General features: G+C 40.9%; 1 protein-coding gene across 1 annotated transcript in view; it reads left to right on the forward strand.

The window, feature by feature from the left end:
* The first annotated feature begins 1,879 nt into the window (after window positions 1-1,879).
* LOC127680400 (oogenesin-1-like) overlaps window positions 1,880-23,026 on the forward strand; it is a 63,271-nt gene continuing 42,124 nt past the window's right edge. Inside the window, 1 exon segment of the mRNA XM_052175866.1 lies at window positions 1,880-1,940. Within this exon segment, the coding sequence (XP_052031826.1) occupies window positions 1,880-1,940 (61 nt within the window).

Consider the following 23,026-nt stretch of genomic DNA (forward strand, 5'->3'; position numbering starts at 1 on the left):
GCCACATTTCCCGTAACGGCCTTCTGGAGATTCAAAAGCACCCATTTCAACCCAATCATTCTATAGCTCCCTTGCTGGGAAGCTGGTATCAGGACATTTAATCTGATTCCACACTTTTGTGTGAAACCATCTACATTATTTCTGATAACCCTAAGAAGCAAACTTAAAGGTCACATAACCAATCTATATATGAATTCAATCAATGGAACTGTTTGGTAGAAGGTGTGATATGGACTTTGTTACTTTAACTTTCTTAAGTTTTAGACCCTGTAGCCACACTGAGGTGTAATCTATTGTTTAGAAGACTGAATTTTGAGAATTGTCAATTTGATGCTTTCATGGGAGTCACAATTTTCTTCATTTTCACTCTAAATCTATAATCTTCCTTGTGAATTAGGAAAATTTAAGTTATACTGCAGATATTGGTAAGAAAATAAGGTGCTTCCTCAATGGGCCAAGTCCTTGAATATTACATACTTGGCTCTCTATAAATGACACAAGGCAGTTCAACTTGAGGTCTCAGAACTCAGGAAGGGAGGCAGCAGAATCAGTCTTTCATGACAGCTATATATGGAGTTCTAAGCTAACCTGAGTTAAATCATATTATCTACTTCAAAACAATCACACCAAACAACGGACCAAAAAAAATTAAAATAACCAAATATTAAAAATACTAAGATGAAATGGGAGACTGAATTGATGGGTGAGATGGGGCATCTTGATGGATTGAATGACTTACCTGATCTGCACACTTCTTTCAGGTTTTCCTACTCTAGCAGGAACAGGCAGTCCCTCCTGGTTCCAAACCTCAGACTGTATTGTGCAGCCATACCGAATCTTATATCCACATTTCCTCACACCTTATCTTTTTTAGCCCCACCTCTCAGCAACAAGCTACCAACTGGGTCATGAAGTCTCCACCCATTTAATTATTTTGACCTTTACATCTTTAGCTAGATTACATCACATTTATATGTGGGAATGTTTAAAATCAGAGATTCTGGTCAAGGTCTCAGACCTTCCATGATGTTTCTACTTGAACTCTGAGCTCTGAGCTCTGAGATTACTTGCCATAATGAACTACAGATTTTGGAAGTTTCTTCTCTGTTTGAGACAGGGATTTCTTGTGTAACTGTGGCTGTCTTAGATGGAACTCACCATACAATCTGGGCTGGTTTAAATTCATTATATAGACTCTGCATCATCTTTCCCTATAATTCAACTATTAGGTAGGTTTGAGACATAACACCTGGATTCTCTTTTGCTCTCCTTGCCCACATTCCATCATGGGAGACTTACTGTGCTGATCAGAAAGGGCCTTTTCGTGAAGCAGCAGTACTTAGGAGAAGCATGAATGACATCAAGGCACACAAAATATTATGAGGAATTTCTGAGAAGCAATCACAAGTGAATGGATGAAGAACAGTTATCTAACATTGTTCTGGCTTTTGACTGGAGTTGAAAGGGGGCAGGTTCAGGTGGTCCCCATCGTTGTCTCAGTTCACAGTTTATAAAGTTCTTTGAACCCTGGGTCTGGCTACACATTGTTGGAAAGCCCTTTTCTTACCTCCAGGGGGAGGTGATTCTAGAGCCTGCTCCTTCTTTTTCCACTAATTCCTGCAATGGCCAATGAGCGGTACTCTTGGTACCACTGAGTATGGATACTGGTGGTATCCTGAGCATGAGTGGATTCTGTACATGTTGCTCAGGGTTCTAATTTTTGCCAGACTCATCTGAGGCCTAGGCTTCTAAACCTTTCACTGCAGTTACATGAACCAATTAAACTAATCCTCATTGAACCTTTTCAAAGTGGTTATTCCATCTTCCTAAACAGGATGACCTGTAGTCCAGTCTGGTTTCATATAGAATATGGAGAGGAATGGCTATGAACATCCTCATCTTCCAGTCTCCACCTCTCAATCTTCTGGATGCATATGGAGGTAGGTTATGAGCTGGGCCTGGATTCAGGAATCTAGCCTTGTGCCTAGGACAGAAGTCATTGTTGAAAATCAGATATGTCAATTCAAAGGTCCTTAGTTATTACAGGAGAGTGCAGGCCTGGTGGTGTACACCTGCCTCTGGGAGGCACAGGGCTGAACAGAAGAAATTCACTGCAGTCTGGTTACATAGAGGTTCCTTATCAGAGCGAGATACATCTGGGTGACATCAACAAAAAGCCACAAAGTATCTGCCAAGCCCAGGTGTCCATAGGGGTGTCATTGTCTGAACACCTGTGGGTCTCAGAGTCCTACCAAGCTGATCTACATCTTCAGTCATTGACAATGTGATATAGGACCCAGATCTCAGTCAGAGAGTCTTTCAGAATTGCAAGTAGCCAAAATGGCTCAGAGAAATTCTTTTCTTCCTCAGATGAGCATAATAAATATCTGTTATTGATCCAGCCTCAGTGTTGTACAAAGAAGGCTAAAGAAAGACCATTGTAAGTTCATGGCTTGCCTTGTGTATAAAGTTGATTATATGGTACTCTGGGAAGTTTGTTTTGTTTTATTTTTAAACCAAAAATATAGAAGCAACCAGGCATGTTGACTCTCATTTATTGTTCCAGCACATAGGAGGCAGAGGCAGCTAGATTGCTCTGTTAGTGGCCACCCTGATCTACATAAGGAAGTTAGAGGTAATTAATCAATGAAGCTAGACCATACCTGGGATAAAATGCTGGTAATTAATGACTAATTATGATTAAGTGGGATGGTAGAGGAACATGCATTTAACCCTAGTGTCACAGAGCCAGAGGCAGGCAGATCTCTGTGGTATTGATTGCAGCCTGGTCTACATAGCTATTTCTAGACATCAAGAGTTATAAAAAAACCCCTGCCTTGGAAAAATAAGGTTCATTTTGTTTTACCTAGGCATATTGAAATAGTAAGAAATAATTCAGAAGATGCCTACTTATTCTTCAGATTTATCTCTTAAGAATTTCTTTGGGGGTAATATACAAATAAATAAACAAAAGAGCACATTTAATTTTGGTTTTGAGATGCACAGTGTTGTATACTTACAGGTAGAGGCAAAAGAATCAGGAGCACATAAAAGGTCATGCTGATCTAACTTCAGGATCTCCAAGATAATTAGGAGGGCTCCTGGTGAGGATCCAATATTGATGGTGTAGCGGAAGCCTGGAACCAGACCCATGACTCATTATAAAGAACCTTTGCAAGTGAAGAAGTGTGGACAGAGTGGAGCTGTGGGGCATACTGTGACACACTACAACTGCCACAAGCTGTTCTCTATGCTGTATTTTTATTTTTGGTTGGTTTTTGTATTTCCTTTTCTTTTGGGATGGAGGTTCCAAAGGCAGAGAGCAAATATGATGGAAGAATGAGTTGACAGGGCCTGAGGTGCTTAATGTAAAACACACAGAGACCCAAGAAAAAGTTAAAGAGAAGAAATACCTTTTAATTACTAAAACTAAATACTAGTTATTTAGTAAATTCTAGTTTAGTTATTAGGCATTAATAACTAAAATACTGTTTTTAGTTGGACTATTTATATTTTAGATGTCTAGTTTTTTTGAGTTCTTTATATATTTTGGATGTTAGTTCTCTATCAGATGGGGAATTGGTAACACAATTTTCCATTCTTTAGCTGCCACTTTCTCTGACTATCACAGTTCTTTGTCTTATAATAATTTTTCAGTTTCATTTAGTAATTGGTGAAGTTTTTCTCTAAAATAATTATTTATCTTAAGAATATTGTATTTATATACTGCATACTGTAGCTGTCTTTAGACACACCAGAAGAGGGCATCAGATGTCATTATAGATGGTTATGAGCCACCATGTGGTTTCTGGGAATTGACCTTAGGACCTCTGGAAGAGCAGTCAGTGCTCTTAACCACGGATCCATCACTCTACCCCATAACCTTTTTATTCGATATATTTTTTATTTACATTTCAAATGATTTCCCCTTTCATGGCTCCCCACTCCCTGAAAGTCCCATAAACTCTCTTCCCTCCCCCTGTTCCCCCATCCATCCCTTCCCACTTCCCTGTTCTGGCATTGCCCAATACTGCTGCACTGAGCTTTCCAGAACCAGGGGCCACTCCTCAGTTCTTCTTGTACATCATTTGATGTGTGGATTATGTTTTGGGTATTCAAAGTTTCTAAGCTAATATCCACTTATTAGTGAGTGCATACCATGATTGATCTTTTGAGACTGGGTTACCTCACTTAGCATGATATTCTCCAGCTCCATCCATTTGTCTAAGAATTTCATGAATTCATTGTTTCTAATGGCTGAATAGTACTCCATTGTGTATATATACCACATTTTTTTTGTATCCATTCCTCCATTGAGGGACATAGTCAAGATGGCCATGTTGCCAAAAGCAATATACAGATTCAATGCAATGTCCATCAAAATCCCAACTCAGTTCTTCATAGAGTTAGAAAGAGCAATTCTCAAATTCATCTGGAATAACAAAAAATCCAGGATAGATAAAACTATTCTCAACAACAAAAGAAATTCTGGGGGAATCAGTATCCCAGACCTCAAGCAATACTACAGAGCAATAGTGTTAAAAACTGCATGGTATTGATACAGTGACAGGCAGGCAGTTCAATGGAATAGGATTGAAGATCCAGAAATTAACCCCCACACCTATGGCCACTTGATCTTCGACAAAGGAGCTGAAAACCTCCAGTGGAAAAAACATAGCCTTTTCAACAAATGGTGCTTGTTCAACTGGACGTCAGTATGCAGAAGAATGCGAATTGATCCATCCTTATCTCCTTGTACTAATCTCAAGTCCAAGTGGATCAAGGACCTCCACGTAAAACCAGACACATTGAAACTAATAGAAAAGAAACTGGGAAAGACCCTTGAGGACATCGGTACAGGGGGGAAAGTTCCTGAACAGAACACCAATAGCTTATGCTCTAAGATCAAGAATTGACAAATGGGACCTCAGAAAATTACAAAGTTTCTATAAGGCAAAGGACACCATCAAAAGGACAAATTGGCAACCAACAAATTGGGAAAATATTTTCACGAACCCTACATCTGACAGAGGGCTAATATCCATTATATACAAAGAACTCAAGAAGTTAGGCCTCAGAAAACCAAATAACCCTATTAAAAATGGGGTACAGAGCTAAACAAAGAATTTTCACCTGAAGAACTTCAGATGGCTGAGAAGCATCTTAAAAATGATCAACATCATTAGTCATTAGGGAAATGCAAATCAAAACAACCCTGAGATTTCACCTTACACTAGTCAGAATGGCTAAGATTAAAATCTCAGGAGACAGGAGGTGTTGGAGAGGATGTGGAGAAAGAAGAACACTCCTCCACTGCTGGTGGGGCTGCAAATTGGTAAAACCACCCTGGAAATCAGTCTGGCGGTTCCTCAGAAAACTGGGCACACCACTTCTGGAGGACCCTGCTATACCGCTCCTGGGCATACACCCATAGTATTCCCCATCATGTAATAAGGATACATAATTTTTTTCTTTTGATTTGTTTCTTGAAACATGGGTTTTAAGAAAGCACCACATTCTTGGCTTCCATGTCACTCCCTTTCTACTTACCCCTGGCCTTTAATTCACACAAATCTTCCTGCTTTTTCCTCCTATATTCTGGGATTAAAGTTATCTTCTATCCCTGTTCACCAAGTGCTACCACAGTATGTCCTATCTAGAACTGTTTGGTCTGTGGGTCTTTCTTGGTTTTAAAGTTATAATTCTCCTGTTAGCTTGTGAAGCCTATCCAAAGTATCCTCTTTCCCAAAGAATCTAATTCTAACCAATCTTGTGTAAATTCGTCCGAGTGGGAAGGCATCACCAGGAACATGGAGACCTGTCTTTTTTGTTTGTTTGTTTGTTTTTTTTGTTTTTTTGTTTTGTTTTTTTTGTTTTTTTGTTTTTTGTTGTTGTTGTTTGTTTGTTTGTTTGTTTTTTTGTTTTTTTTTTTGTTTTTTTTTTCGAGACAGGGTTTCTCGGTGTAGCCCTGGCTCTCCTTGATCTCACTCTGTACAGGAGGCTGGCCTTGAACTCAGAAATCTGCCTGCCTCTGCCTCCCAAGTGCTTGGATTAAAGGCATGCACCACCACCACCCGTTTTTTCTCTGTCTGTATTTTGATGATAAATGAACTATGCTAATTTTTTCTAGCCCTAATGATTAGATCAGAAAATGTTCTATTGTCACTCAGCACTTACAAACACTGCTTTTGTTTGTTTGCTTGCTTGTTTTGCTTTTTTCAGACACATATTATCACTGGATGTTTTGAAACTCACTATAAAGTCAGATTGGCTTCAAACTCAAAGAACAATTTGCCTCTACCTCCCTGTTGCTGGGAATAAAGGCACACCCAAGAATGGTGGATTTAAAGTGACATCAAGATCAGCAGTCAAGGCACTTGGGTAACTCTCAGCTCTCATTCCAGCATGGATTGTCTTGAATTCAAGGTCACACTGACAATCTTAATGAGAGTGCAAAAAAACCCCCACAGAAACCATACTGATACAATTAATATTATGGTCAGCCAAACCTCAGGTTTCTTAGATTGGAGAATCTCTGTGAGTTCCAGGCCTGTCAAGGTTATACAGAAATATCTCATCTAGAAAAGGACAAATAAATAACCATATATATGGGCTTACATGAGATGAGTTGTCCTGATGGAGCTAAGGGACTTACCTGATCTGGAAACTGGTGAAAGTTCTCTGAACCCAGGCAGGGAAAGGCTCTGACTCCAGGCACCAACACTCTGGGGTATTCTCTGAAGTCCAAGACTTCTTGTACACTTTTCAACTGGATGCTTTGACTCCTTATATACCTTTCCATTGAACCCTTCCTTTGTAGTCACACCCTCCCACCCAAATCGGCCTTTGATTAGATAATTGAGAATCCACCCACTTGCCCATTTTCACATTTTGATGGTATAGGTGGTTGAATCAGATCCATAATCAGGGAGAAATTTAGGGCAGACTTATGTCAAGAACTGATTTATTGAATTCCTTTGGTTGAGCCTTTAATCCCAGCACTCCTTAAGCAGATGCAGGTGGATGTCTGAGTTCCAAGGCACCCTTGTCTACAGAGTAAATTCCAGGAGAGTCAGGGTCACACAGAGAAACTGTCTTGACTACAACAAAGCGAAGCAAAGCAAAACACCCCAAACAAACAGAACCAAAAGACTTTTTAGAGTGAGTCAATGCACAAACACCCAGGTTTTTTATTAGATATTTTCTTTATTTACATTTCAAGTGTTATACCCTTTCTGGTTTTCCCTCCAAAAACACTCTATCCCATCCTTGCATCCCCCCTGCTCACCAGCTACCCCACTCCCACTTCCCTATCCTGGTTCGCTTATACTGGGGCATTGAGTATGAATATGAATCTACCATTCATCATGATCTAGTGTGAGAGGCACTTCAAATAAGTCATTACCAGTCAATTTCTAATGAGGGAGAGAGGTGAAGCTGTTTATACTTTGGAGTGAATTCTAGCTATACATTTATTTCCAGAGCTCTCTTGGTATTCTGGTATACTTTTTGAATCAGAGGTTCATAGAGTGTCATGATATGCACCCTATAGAGTGAGCACAACCAGCTTCATATATTCTTGCTAATACCTGATATCTCCATTGGTAAAATGTTAATCTGAAATTCTGGCAAAATCCAAAGCCTATTTATGTTACCTTCCCTCAAATTTTGAGGTCTCAGATTTTCTTTTTTTCATCTACATTAAACCTCTATAACTTAGGCTTCTCTGGAACTCATTAGGCATTCTTCAAGTCACTGAGAAAACATTAAGGATTTTTTTCTTTTTCTCTTTTTTCCTTCCTTCCTTCCTTCCTTCCTTCCTTCCTTCCTTCCTTCTTTCCTTCCTTCTTTTATTTTCTCATTCATTTCTTTCCTTTCCTCTTTTTATTTCTGTACCATATTGGATTTTAATGGAATCATTGCTGTGATGAGTAGAAAGTACAGTTGGGCCTCAGTAATCCTCCAGCCCATGTAGATATGTATGTAAATAGAGTGTGTTTATGTTGTTAAGATCTTGTTGCAGGAAAGAATGAACTGAGATACTGGTGAAAACCAGGACTTCTTGTATGCTTGGGTGATGTGCTGTGTACAGGCTGATTTTGTGGCCTGAATTGTACTTCCACCATGGAGTCAGTTGTGCTAAGGTTTGGGGACCTGTTCATGAGGTTGAGAAGGAAGAAACAAAGTTAAGTCCTTCATGGGATTCAATGTGATCTCAAGGCCAGCCAGGGCAATTTATATGACATCTTGTGCTCCAATGGTGGAAAAAAATATGAATAGGCCTATGCAGCTTGCATGGAGTGACTGCCTGGGGTGTATATAGGGTGTGTTCACATTAAGTTGATCTCCATACAGACAAGGTAAGGGACTGAGACCTTGTGGCAAGGTCTTTCATCCAGAGCACTTGGGATTAAAGGCTTGAGCTAGCTCTTGAAGCTTCACTTGAAAACTTTTGTGACAGGTTATTAAAGCTGTCCTTGAAGTCCAGATCCTTCTGTCTACGAGTGCCTCCGGGACTCATCCTGAAATTCAAGTGTGGATCTGCTTGGTAGTTTAATCTCCTTGATTTTTATTTGTTTGTTTGTTTGGTTTCTTTTAGTTTGTTGGGTATTTTTTTTGTTTGATTATTAACTTATTCATTTATTTATATCCCAAACACTGCTCCTTCCAGTCCCTTATCTTGCAATCCCTCCGCTCTCTACTGCTTCCCCTGTGTCCCACTTCATATTGAAAACACAAAAGGTCAGCAGGCTTCCAGGAATCATTTATAAATTGATGGATAGAAGATGATGAGTTCAAGGCTAGCCTGCACTACATGACACCAGTAAAAAGAAAGAAAGGAAAAGCAAAGTAAGATGCTTGGGGAAGAATGGGGAGAGAATGCATGAAAGGGTCTGGTAGGAGAAGAAAGTTGATATTGGGATGTAAAGTGAATAAGTAAACTAATTTTAGGAAGGGTGATGCTTCTTCCATATTTTTGTGCTCTTTTGCTTTGCTTCAGCCAACTTAGATGAACACACAGCTCCCCCTAGTCTGAGTACCAAAATGGTAATACAGTGATCATTCACTTCCTCACTTTGAATCTCTTGGATACTTTGCAATTTTTTTTCATATATGACGCCCAAGGCAGATATACAAGTGTGAAAACAATGCCAGAAAGGTTGTGGTTCATAATAATTGAGGCATGACAATGGGTCAAAGTCATCTGCTGTTATGATTTCAAGGTCAATATTTTTTCATAATGACAGGTAATGCCACCAAATACTAAGGCTTTTAAAATAAACTCAGCATATTAACATTTCCATTTGCAAAGATGAGGTTAATAAGTTCCCACACATTTATGATTAGCCTATACTCTAAACTAAATCATAGTTCTTTTTTTCTTCTTTTCTTTTCTTTTCTCTTCTCTTCTCTTCTCTTCTCTTCTCTTCTCTTCTCTTCTTTTCTTTTCTTTTCTTTTTTTTCTTTTTTTGGATTGAACATTACCTCAGTCTCTGCCCCATTCATTGTGCCTGCATTCCTTTTTGATGTTTTTTTGTTTGGTTGGTTTTTTGTTTGTTTGTTTGTTTGTTTTTGAGACAGGGTTTCTCTGTATAGCCCTGGGATTAAAGGCATGCACCACCACTGCCCGACACCTGCATTCCTTTTTTTTTTTTTTTTTGTGGTTCTTTCAAGACAGGGTTTCTCTGTGTATCCCTTGCTGTCCTGGACTACTCTCTCTGTAGCCCAGGCTGGCCTCAAAACCAGAAGCCCACCTGCCTCTGCCTCCCTAGTGCTAGGATTAAAGGCATGTGCCTGGACTACTCTCTCTGTAACCCAGGCTGGGCTCAAACTCAGAAATCGACCTGCCTCGGCATCACAAGTACTGGGATTAATGGCGTGCGCCACAATCACACAGCCTAAATCATATTTTAAACAGCAAAGAAACAAGATTCAATATGTACTCTGCAAAGCTTTATTTGTGACACATGAGCATATCTGATCAAGAATCCCAGATTTTGAGAAAGCAAATAAAGAGATCTGCCAGGAATTCAAAGGTATAAGGTCTACATAGTGAGGGTTTGTCTCAAAAATCAACCAAACACAAAACAATCAGTAGTTATGAATCACCATATAGTGGAATATGAAAGTCACACACATCTGTTTCTTACAAATAAGGCTTTTATGAACTTGGTAGAGCATGTATCCTTGTGACATGGTAGAGCATCTTTTGAGTTTATGCACAGGAGTTGTATAGATGGGTCTTCAGATAAAATTATTTTTTAATTTTTTGATGAACTGACACATTGTTTTCCAAAGTGGTTATACCAACTTGCAATCCCAGCAGCAATGGAGGTGTGTTCTACTTTCACCACATCCTTCCCAGCCTCTGCTGTTGCCCAAGATTTTGATCTTAGCCATTTTGATTGATATAAGGTAAAATCTCAGGGTCATTTTGATTTTCATTTTCCTGATGATTAAGATGTTGAACATTTTTTAAGTGCTTCTAGGCCATTCAAGATTCCTCTGTTGAGAATTCTCTGTTTAGCTCTGTACCCCATTTTCAAATTGGGTTATTTGGAATTTTTGGTGTCTAACTTCTTGGATTCTTTATATATTTTCAATATTAACTTTCCATTAGATGTAGGGCCAGAGACAATCTTTCCCTATGTGTAGTTTTGAGTTTGGTCATATTGAGAGTGTCCTTTTATTTACAGAAGCTTTCCAATTTCACAAGGTCCAATTTTTCAATTGTTGATCTTAGAGCCTGGACCATTGGTGTTCTGTTCAAACAGAGGCAGGCAGATCCTTGAGGGATTGACACTAGACTGGTCTACAGAGCTAGTTCTAGACAGTGAGATCTACACAAAGAAACCCTGCTTTGGAAAAAAGGTTATATTTTATTTTGCCAAGGTGTGGTGATACTGAGATGACAAATCTTTTACGTTCAGACTTCATTTTAGAGAACCCAACTTAAGTTTGAACTCAGGTAAACTAACGAGCTGGTATCTAGATTCCAAGTTGCCCTCTCATCTCCAGGTTAAACCTCCAACAAGAACAGCATCTCCAGGTTATACTCCCAACAAAACCAGTATCTCCAGGTTACATACCCAACAAGAAAAATGTCTCCATGTTATTTCTCCAACAAGCATGCACCCCAGGATATAAGCCCGCCCCTGTCCTGATGACTAACAATACAGAGGGGAAGAGAAGTTAAGTCTCTGATATGGCTCCCAGTACCATCCAATTATGTTAAAGGCCACATGAGCTTTCAAATTAGAGGCTTGCTTAAGTACTCTCTGCTTGCTGCTTAATATAAAGCCTTGCCCTGATAGACATTTGGGGATTTTCCCTCCCATGACCAAAACTATTCTGTGTGATAGGGGTGCATTGGGGTGGGGGGCTAGCTAGCTTAACTGAAGTAAAGACCCTGCTGTTAGTTGCATCAGATTGGCTTCTGTGTGTGTTTTGTGGTACTACTAATATTTCCATGGCACAAAAATACAGTAAGAAATAGTTCAGAAGATGCTTGATTTTTCTCCAGGTGTAAACTCTTAAGAGTTTCTTTGAGGTGATATAAAAATAAATAAACAAAAGTATACATTTAATTTGGGTTTTGAGATGCATATGGTTGTGTGGAGTATACTTCCAGGTGGAGGCAAGAGGGTCAGTAGCACATAAACAGTCCTGCTGAACCAAAACTGCAGGGTCTTCAAGACACCAGCCAACATCAGGACAACTGGGAGGAGTCTTGGTGAGGATCCAGTATTGATGGTGTAGCAGAATTCAGAGGCCTAGAACCAGACTTATGTCTCATTACAATGAACCTTTACAAGTGAAGAATTGTGGACAGGGTAGCTTACTGTGTGACACACTGTGACACACTACAGCTACCACAGACTCTTTTCTATGCTTTGTTTTTGTTTTCTTTGTTCATGTTTTGTTTTCTTTTGGGGAGGGAGGATGCAAAGGCAGAGGGTGGATATGAATGGTCTAGGAGTTGAGTGGGACTGAGAAACTTGCTATACCACTCCTGGGCATTTCTGGGAGACTGGGAGACTGGAGTGTTGAAGTCACCCACAATTATTGTGTTAGGTGCAATGTGTGCTTTGAGCTTTAGTAAAATTTCTTTTATGAATGAGGGTGCCCTTGCATTTGGAGCATAGATGTTCAGAATTGAGAGTTCTTCTTGGTGGATTTTTCCCTTCACCACTAAGAATTGTCCTTTTGTGTCCCTTTTGATAGTCTATGTCTTTTTATTGGGGGAATTGAGACCATTGATGCTAAGAGATATTAAGGAATAGTGATTACTACTTCCCGTTATTTTTGATGTTATTTTTATGTTTGAGTGGCTATCTTCTTTTGTGTTTGATGAAAGATGGTTGCTATCTTGCTTTTTCCAGGATGTAGTTTCCCTCCTTGTGTTGGCATTTTCCACCTATTATCCTTCTTAGTGCTGGTTTGTGGAAAGATATTGTGTAAATTTGATTTTATCATGGAATATCTTGGTTTCTCCATATATGGTGATTGAGAGTTTTCCTGGGGGGGGGAGGGGTTATAGTAGTCTTGGCGGGCATTTGTGTTCTCATAGAGTCTGCATGATATCTGTCCAGGATCTTCTAGCTTTCATGGTCTCTGGTGAGAAGTCTGTTGTAATTCTGAGAGGTCTTCCTTTATATGTTACTTGGCCTTTTTCTCTTACTGCCTTTAATATTCTTTCTTTGTTTAGTACATTTGGGGTGCTGCTTATTATGTGTTTTTTTCTGAGACACGGATTCTTTGTATAGTCCTGGCTGTCCTGGAACTCACTGTGTAGACCAAGTTGGCCTGGAACTCAGAAATTTGCCTGCCTCGGCCTCCCAAGTGCTGGGATCAAAGACATGCACCACCACTGCCTGGCTATAAATAGTTTTAAAAATGAAGAATCGTCTTTTTCAATCTCTACACCATTTTCATTTGGATTCTTTAGATTTTAGACGTTTAGTTTTTTTAAGTTCTTCATATATTTTGGATATTAGTCCTCTATCAGATAAGGTATTGGTAACAAAAGTTTTCCATTTCTTTAGGCTGCCACTTTCCCTGAACCTCAGTGTTCTTTGCCTCTTAATAGATTTTCAGTTTCATGAGGTCCCCTTTATTAATTGATGATCTATCTATTATTCTTTGGCTTTGTTTTTTGAGACAGCATCTTTACAGAAACACCTGTATTTTTGGCTATCCTGGAGTTGGCTTTCTATATCATGCTGGCCTTGAACTCACAGATTTTCCTGCCTGTGCATTCCAAGTGATGGGATTAAAGGTATGTTCCATAACTGCTCAGCAAATGCCAACACCACATGTCCAATCCAGGACTGTTTGATCTGGCCTTTGTTGGTCTTAAAATTATAATTCTCCTGTTGACTTGTGAAGCATGTCTAAACTATCCTAGTTCCCAAAAACCCAATCTAATTCATTCCCATAGCATTTTTGGTGAATTCTTCCCAGTGAAAAGGGATCACTAGTATGTCTGAGACCTCAGCCTATATTCTGATGATAAATAAATTGTGCTTAGCTCTTCTAGCCCTCATGAAAAGACTGGACTATGTACAAATTAGCACCTACAAATACTCTTTTTGGTTTTGTTTATTTGCGTGGTTGCTTATTTTTCTTTTTTAAGACCCATATTTTCCCTGGATGTTTTGAAATGAATTAAACAGACCAGTTTGACATCAAACCCAGAGATTGACCTGCCTCTGCATCCATGTCTGTCTCTGGAAGTAAAGATATACCCAAGCATGCCAGGCTTAAAGTGACATCAAGGCCAGCACCTAAGGAATGTGAGTAATTTACAGCTGTCATTCCAGCCTAGATCGCCTTGAATTCAACGTCACCATTACATTCTTAATAGGACTGTCTTAAAAAAATAAAACCACAGTGACCCAATAATTAATTGGATATGATTGAGAACACACTTGGATATTATGGTTAAGCAGGTTTCTGAGGTAGGAGTATCTCTGTGAGTTCTAGGCCAGAAAGTAACAAGGTCATACAGAAAGGAAGATCTCCTCACAAAAAGGACCAATCAATAACATATATACAATATTTAAACTGGGTACAAGTATAGACTAGGCTGTATGTGATGAGGTATCCTGACAGATCTGAGGGACTTACCTAATCTGGACAATGTTTGAGAGATCTCCAAATCCAGGCAGGGGAAAGCTGATACCCTAGGTTCCAAGACCCTGTGGGCTTCTCACCATGATTTGACTCTTTCTTTTTGTTTCCCTTATGTTTACGAGTGTCTGCCTGCCTGTATTTAATATTTGTGCACCATGTGAGTGCTTGAAGCACATGGAAGCTAGAAAAGGGCAATGTAATCCCTGGGAATAAAGGAAAAGATACTTGAAATATTGTATCCACAACAGGTCCTCTGGGAGAACAAACAGTGTTCTTAACCACTGAGCCACCTCTCAGTTCCTAAATTCAGATTATTACTTTAGTTCAATAAAAACTAATTTTTGTTTCTTATTTTTAGGTTTGATGCTGTAATGCCAGGAAGTGTTAGTGAACCTAAAAAAAAAAACCAGATAGGAGTTGATCTTTTGAAAACCACAACGGGGTCTTTATTCACAAGATAGATCTTGGGCACTCCACCCCACCTGCCAGCCCTGACACAGTAGGACAGGTGTGATGGAGAGGATCCCAGAACATTGTTTGGGGTAAGTTTTTATAGAAAGCAGCAGGCAAGTCGTGAGTGTGCAAGCATCTAATTTGAAAACTACTGATACCTTAAACATAATTGGCTGTTTCGGGGAGTCAAACCATAAACTTAATTTTTGTTTTTCTCTGCATTGATAGCCATTAGGCAGGGGCAGGCTTGTAATCTGGGACTGCAGATTTGTTGAGGGAATAACCTGGAGACTGGCGTTAGATGTTGGATTTGTTGGTGGTGGGTAGGCTGGCGATGGAAGTGTCATTGCGGGTTAGCCTAGAGTCTGGAGCTAGCTTTGGGTTTTTGTTGGGTGGGTAACTAGGATACTAATGTTATTTACCAGCCTAGGATACTAATGTTATTTACCAGCCTGAGTTCAAGTTCTCTAAAATGGAGTCTGAACTTAAAAAGCTAGTCTCTCAATGCATGTGAGCATGCCACAGCACTCCTACAGAGGTCAAAAGGAAATTTTACAGACTCAGTGCCCTCCTAACAGAGACTGAAGCCAAGTCCTGACCTGCTACACCATTGCAAAGAAGCTCCATACCTTTGGTCAGTTTGAGATCCAGGTATGGCATGAAAGTGTGTGGGTCAAGGAGACACAGAGGATGATAGGAAGAGTATGGTGGGCAATTAAGCCCATTGCGTCCAGTTTGGTCAGGACAGTGTCATGGGAACTTAGCTCCAAGCAGTAAGAAAGGATCCTGGATGAGGCTTTGTTGGTACAGTGAAAGAACCTGTCCCAGGTCAAGATTCATTATAGTTCATCATCTCTCAAAAAGCCCTTTGGAAGGGTCTAGCATATAGCTCCAGGGTTGACCATGCATCTGGCATGTATTGAGTTTAATACTCATCACAACATACAGAAATTAAATAATAGTGATGAGTCTATACAGAAAAAAAATTGAAAATAAATAGTGGTGGAAAAAACTCCAGAAAACAGAGATACCTCACAATGTTGCATGGGAGAGTATGCCATTTAATTTATAAATAAAGCAACCTAAATAGCTCGAAATGACCCAAGGATTTTGTGTGTTTTGATTTTATTCAGGTAAGAACCATTTTAGCCTGGGATGCCCTGGCACTCCTTTTGTATACTACTTCTCAAATTCTAGACTTGCTTGCATGTGTGCTACACTAAGCCAGGCTCCTGTCCTGTGGATTTCCTCTGGGCCTCCTGAATCCTGGTAAGCACTCCCATAATCCAACCCCCACACAGTGATTGCTATATTTTCTCCTGCATGCTCCAGCACTCAGATAAAATGAGATTGACCAAGTGGGTGATGCTTTTTCTTGTGTCCAGTGTGGCTTTGCAATCATTTGGATTTCTTTCTTTCTTTTTGTTTTCTGACACTGTGGTCTTACAACATAGCCCAGCCATATCTTGAAATCTAGAGCAATCCTATTGCTGTAAATGAAAGTATTGGTGCTCTTCCAACCATAGCAAAATGCAGAAAGAAGGAAGGGTGTAGGAAGCTGCTAAGTGCTGCACCTTAAAGTTTCTGCCTTCTGTCCCCTCGCTGGCAGAAGGCCCCTGAGTATTTAGAAAGCCTGCTGCTTCTTTCCCCTTCAGCATAGAGATCGCCTACCAGTAGTTCCCACGGGGCTTAACCTGATTTGATCTTGGGACAGCATAAAAAGGGTTGGTGGGCACTCCCCGGAAGAAGAAGCTTTGCTCAAGGATCCTGAATAAACTGCTTGGAGGAAGAAAACTCCCTGGTGTCGCATTATCTCTTGCTGGACAAGGGGGGTCTCGACAGAAGGGAGTGAGAGAGGGAAACTGATGTATGCAGAAGGCATGCCATATATTGCCTCGACTATCTCAGACTCACAGCCATTTAGGGTATTCTCATGCAGCCACATGGCTCTATATCTGCTTTGCGGAAACTTACACATCTTGGTTCACTTTTACATTTCAGACAAAGTCTGGATGTGCAGTCATGTAAATACTAGTTAGCAGGGATTCTACTCATTCCCTAGATTATTGTAATAAAGTCCAGTGTCTCAGAGGACACTTTAATGAATTCAAAATAAAGAGTGATGCCGGACAAATTCTGAGATTCTCCTCAGTCCTTCCTTGGCAAACTCAATCTATGGAAATAAGAGCCTGGGTAACCTAGGCATATGGCATTGATGCTGTCTCTTTAAGGCCCATGACAGATTACCAGTGTCCTTTTTGCCAGGACAAGAGGCTGGTCACATAGATTTTCCAAAGAGGAATAAAATTCAAATGAGCAGGCTATAGTACCTGTGTCTGTATTGGTTCTTGTCAGACTCCACATGCTGAGATGGATGTGTAAGAATCAAAGTGAGCCTTAGCTAGTGAAAGACCCCCAAATGAGCATTGAGAATGGAGTTCTATGTGAAATCAAGGGGTTTATTTTTCTAGTGTGCTGGGGTCATCTTACATCCAGAGGAGTGGAGACCCCTTCTCTTCTTTTCATAAGCTTTTTATGCATTTTTGAGGGCAGACTATAGCAACAGCAACTAGGCATGTAGTGGTTGTTGGCACTGGTGATCTTTACATTAATTGGCTGGGCAGGGAGGGGAACTCAAGGACCTTCCATATCTCCAGGTTGCTGGATGATTGGCTGGGCAGGGGAGGGAGACTTTACCTAAGGCCTGGTGGGAAGTTCCATGTCAGGGCTCTCTATTTCACCCTTTTCTTGTGAGTGCTTAGTGCTTCAATCGTGAAGCAATTAACTATAATCTATAAGCAAGTTAACATACAGACAGAAGCATTGAGAGGTATATCTTTATAGTGTTGTCTAAGTAGCATCTGCTGTACTCTAATAAAATTAACTAAGCAATTTAAAATGCAAGGTCCAAGGGTTAGCAGCAAAAGTAGGATAATCAAGAGTCCAGCTAGAGTAGTTAACCATAGGGACAAATTAAATCAGGATTCAAACCATCTTTGGTTGTGTTCTCTTTCTCTTTCTTCAGGCCATCCCATTTTGTACTTTAGCCATTGAGTCTTTAACTACCCCTGAGTACTCTATGAAGAAATAGCTCTCCTCATTGAGTGCAGCACCTCATAAACCTCCTTGTTGAATGAACAATAAGTCTAACCCCATGCAGTTCTGGAGCACCACTTCTGAGAGGGAAGTAAGTGATTCCTGGAGATGAGAGATTGAATTTTCAATCCTCTTTATATCTATATTCATGGCAGTCTGTAGGCTCTAATAATTTTTCCCCCAGAGGGCAAGTGCTGATGCTCCAGTAGCAGTACCTCCTCTCTCTAGACCCTAGAGCAGGGGAACTGTGAGCAGGGTTAGCAGCAAAAGTAGGATAATCAAGAGTCCAGCTAGAGTCGTTAATCATAGGGACAAATTAAATCAGGATTCAAACCATCTTTGGTTGTGTTCTCTTTCTCTTTCTTCAGGCCATCCCATTTTGTACTTTAGCCATTAAGTCTTTAACTACCCTTGAGTACTCTATGAGGGTTTTCTTTTCTGACACTATGTGCCCCCATTCCAATGATTCAGGAGTTCCCTATGAGGATGATAAATGAGGTGGGGGACCAGTTGCACTATGACACAGAAATCTTTGATGGTGTTAAAAACAGTGGAGTGAACATAAGGAGTCAACCCTGTAGAGCAGGCCTATCATCCATTTTCTGGGGTGATGTAATATGTGTCACTCTGTGCTGTTGACCAATGTTGGCTACACAAATGGGAGAGAGAGGTGAGTACCTTTCCCAGACATAGTCCTTTTTCAGACACAACTTGAAAATTGAGGCCAACTCTAGATTTCTGTAGCCATCTACAAGTCGTGGAGTCATTAGATGCTGTAATATATGAATTGAAAGCTATATCTTCATAATAGGGGGAGGTATATGATAACATAACTAACAAGATCTGGTTAGATCAAGTTTAGTCTTTAGTCTTTAGTGGGATATCAATTGATCACAAAAAATGTTTTTTTTTCAATTAGTTCCCTGTTATGGGAGACTGTCTTGACCTCACTTCTATAGAATGTAAGGAAGTCAGGAGGAGGGGTGACCCTGGTGGTGAGGGTTACTCCTAACTGGGGAATAGTAAGGATAAATCCTGGGCCTTGTGCAGAAGGGCTGGGTTGGAAGCCATCTTTAGTATTCTGTTGGTCCAACTGGGGTCATGAGGGTCTCTGTCCTTAACCTGAAGAAAGAGAAAGTTACCAACTCTGGCCTGAAGAAAGAGAAAGTTACCAACTCCCAAGTTGTGAGCTTCTTTTCTCTTTGGGGTGAACTATATGGTAATAGTGTTGTAAAAAATGTTAAGGCAGGGACATTCTTCTGTCTAAGTCCCTGATAGATGCTGGTTTCCCCAAGTGACATCAGGATGGATTCCTTAGTGGAGGTTTTCTGCCAAACTATGATATCTCCCACAGCTGCTGCTTATAAGCCCCCTTCCCTTCAAGGTCCTGCTTACTGTGATCAAATCTCAGCTAGAGATGTGTTTCCAGTAAATTTACCTTGAGGTTTCACAGCTCCAAGCAACACAGGAAAAAAAGTTCTTTGGTCCTCTGCATCAATGAGCCATAGACCTGAATCTCCCATTCTGGGGTCACACATAAATTAGAACCTGATGAAGGTTATCGCTTAGCTGGGGATATCTACAACCTATGTCCCTATCCCATACTCCCCTGCATGTGCAAGGTGTCAGTGAGCTTGAAGTTTTTTCCATGGCACTCAGGCAGCCTCCACCCACTTAATTTTTCCCAGGTGTCCAGTCTGACTGCCAGGCTACACAGATCAGAGGATAAAGTAGGCCAACAAGTATTTGGAAGGTGTTCCCTAGTGTCTGACCAGACCATATCCCTGGTGGCCAAGACTACTTGCCAGGTTAGTCTTGGAGGTTGATGAGGGCTGCCTGGCCTGGCTCAAGTCTTCTAGGCAAGGAGTCCAAGCACAGTGGTCAGGAAGAAGAAGCCTGATCACTTTGCCATCTGGAGAGTTCAAGCTTCAATGTATTTGAGGTTTGCTGTGCTTTCCAGTGTGATGATACTCAACTGATGTAGGTCCACTACCCAGTTTTCCATGGGTGATGTGGACCCTGGCAGCAACTCCATCTACCTTGACAGTAGTTGGCATGGTTAGCAACATGACATAGGGTCCTTTCCACCTGGAGTCTAGTGTTCCTACTAGATATCTCCAGATGTAGTCCACATTCCCTGTTTGGTCGTTGTGTATGGATGATGTTCCTGGGGCATACAGGGCAGAGATTTGTGGCCATAGATTCTCTTGAACAACAATGATTGCTGAGTTCTTAAAGCCTTGGGGCAATCTAGTCCAAGTCAACTGCCCTGTGATCCATTTATCAGGGAATTTCCATTCAAAGGGAAAGGATTCTTTACTCTTGGCTGCTACTGGAAGACAGAAAAAACACATCTTTTTAGTCTAGAACTGTATACTAAGTCCTGGAGGATGGTAATGAGCCCAGGAGAGTGCATGGGTACTGTGGGGTGGATGTCAGCCACCTATTTATTCACTTCTCTTTAATCCTGTACTAGCCAGCAATCCTTAGTTCCAGGTTTTCTCATGTGGAAGTGGGGTGTTCTAGGCCAATCAACATTTCTGCAAAATTCCCAGCTGTAAGAATCTATTAATAAGGGGTCTTATCCCTTCTTGCACTTCCTTGGACATAGGGTACTGCCAAACAGAGATAGGAGAGGCTTGTTCCCTTAGCTTAACCACCACTGGAGGCTGGTGCCTTTATTTCCCCATCCCAGCTGTCTCTGCCCATGCTTGGGGAAAAGCCTCCAGCCACCAGTCCATTTCCTTTGGTGTAGACCCTTTGGGGATTTGTTCAAATAACTGGTACTCATCTTCTAAATTAATAGTGAGCACTTGAATTGGCTCCCTACTTGGTCCTTTGATTTGAGGCCCTTCTGGGAGGAAATTAATTTTTTCACCCATCTTTGAGAGTAGGTCTCTCTCTAATAGATGGTAGGGGCAATTGACAATGACCATAAAAGAATGGGATACCCAGCCCATGCCTATTGCCCTAACATTCTCAACAACGTATCCTGCATCACTTCTAACTTCTGAAGTTTCTTTTTGATATCTCTACTAGCCTAGTCTATAAATTCCATAGTCACTCTAGCCTTATGTAGCCTATGTCAACAGATCTTTGGGTAGTCCATGAATATAGTTTGGTGCCAGTAGCCACTTGGGCCCATGACTTATTGCTTGACGGTGGCCCATCAGACTGTAGCAAGTTGGAATATTGAGCCTCTGTATCAACTAAGAATTGGGTATTCTTTCCTTCCACTTTCAATGTGATCCTGGGCTCTAGGAAGGGTTACAAACCCCATCCTTCCTATTCATTGTCTCCACCCATGGACAGGATCTTAGGGTCTTTGGATCACCCTTCCCAAGGCTCACCAGATGTTTTTTTTTTTTTCTTATTGGGACATTCTTGGGCCCAGTGGACCTTTTCCTTGCAGTATTCTCATTGTTCCTTGTCCAGCTGCTTCCACTCCTTCCAGTGCGGCTCCCTCTCCCCTGCTTTCTGCCTTTTATCCTCCTCTTTATTCAACCTTGCTTCTTTCTCTTCCTCAGTTTCCCTATTTAGATAGACTTTTTCTGCCACTTGCACTAAATCTCTCAATTTATCCTGCAATCCTTCTAACTTCTGAAGTTTCTTTTAGACATCTCTACTAGCCTAGTCTATAAAACCATACTCACTTTAGCTTTTCGTTCTTCACCTCTTGGGTCATCTGGCTTATTCTGGCAGAATACCTCCATAAGTCTCTCTAAGAAAACCTCCAATGACTCCACGGGTCCCTGCTTAACCTCTCTTACCTTAGTCAAAAGTGTGTCACACTTGAGATCAGACAAAAGAGACTGGTGATAGACCTTTAAGTGTTCCTTACCTCCAACTGAATTAAAATCCCAGTCCAGTCTCTGAAGAGGAAACCCTTCATTGATCTCAGAGGGATTATGGGTTGGGGCACCATTCACTCCTGGAACATTCTTTCTAGCTTTCAAGAGGGTCTGCTCCTTCTCCTCCATGGTGAAAAGAACCTGAAGGAGCTGTTGACAATTATCCCAGGTGGGCTGATGAGTAAAAAGAATAGACTTTATCAAGTTAGTAAGCCCCTTAGGGTTATCAGAGAAAGGTCGGTGTTGTGACTACCAATTGTACAAATCTGAAGAATTAAAAGGCCAATACTGCATGGCTTGGTTGCCAGCTGCATCTAAGGGCCCAATAGCTTGCAGGGGAAGGGCCACATTTTTATCAGGGGAAGTACTTCTCCTGCTATGGGCTCCCTTATTGAGTCCTGGATATTCACCTAAGTGGGGGACGTGTGGGTAAATCCCCAGGGGAAGGGCGGGTCTGGAAGTGGGTGGGAGTTGCCTTGGCTCGAGCCATGATACCTTGTGGTGGGACCTTGTGGGCCACCATAGGGCCATAGGGAGTCCGAGGTAGGGGGTCTAAGAGGAATAGGCCCATAGCTCCAAGTTCGTGTTAGACTTTCTTTGGAGTTGACTCACTAGGTGATGATTCTTTCTTCTTCAAATTTGTAGGTACATTCTACAAAACAACTTTACCTTCATTGTTTGGGATTTAAGGTGTATACTAACATCATGTTTGTATTCCAGACAGAGGGATTAAAGGTGGTGCTAAAGGCTGAGTAATAACAATACCAGAAACAAATTTTATTTTGATTTTCTGAAAATAACACAATCTCAAAGTTTGCAATGTGAAATAACATCCTGTAAAATTCTGGCATCCTGGTGATTTTTGTGATGGATGAGACATGGGATGAATACAAGACCTATGAATGCAGGCTCTATCTGGTTAGGGTGTGTCTTTGTGGCCAAATTTGCTGAATGATTTCCTGAATTCCAAGATGCACAGAGCCTAAAGGCAGACCTCAGCAGAGACTTTGCAGTGATATCTATCTTCCTTGTGGTCAGCACTGTGGGTCTGATGGAAAGACTAGGTTTGTCCTTGTTGACCTTAAGTCAACATGGGCAGGTGACTCTTGGATACTGAAAAATGACTAGCTAGGGATTGGACTTTCACCAGGGCATCTGAGAAAATGTGACTTTCAGACACTGTTTTATACATACTGATCAAAATAGTGTTCAGTGGATGAGACATTGTAGGTGGACTTGAAATGAAGAAGAGTGGGATAGTGAGGACAGGTCTCTTATGGACTTAGAAAGACAACTCCAAATGTGATTTGATCAAGAGAGGATCACCAGTGACTTCCCCTGTATGGGAGTCATACATTTATGGGCAGTGTAATATCTCCTCTGGTATTCTGTTCAGGTACTCCCTCAGTTTTAGGATCAGACTGAACATATTGAAGGCCAAATATACTTCACCTTGGGACCTGCCTTCATTTTTTTTTAAAGATTTATTT

Source organism: Apodemus sylvaticus, chromosome 3 (assembly GCF_947179515.1).
Source record: "Apodemus sylvaticus chromosome 3, mApoSyl1.1, whole genome shotgun sequence".
NCBI classification, from domain to species: domain Eukaryota; kingdom Metazoa; phylum Chordata; class Mammalia; order Rodentia; family Muridae; genus Apodemus; species Apodemus sylvaticus.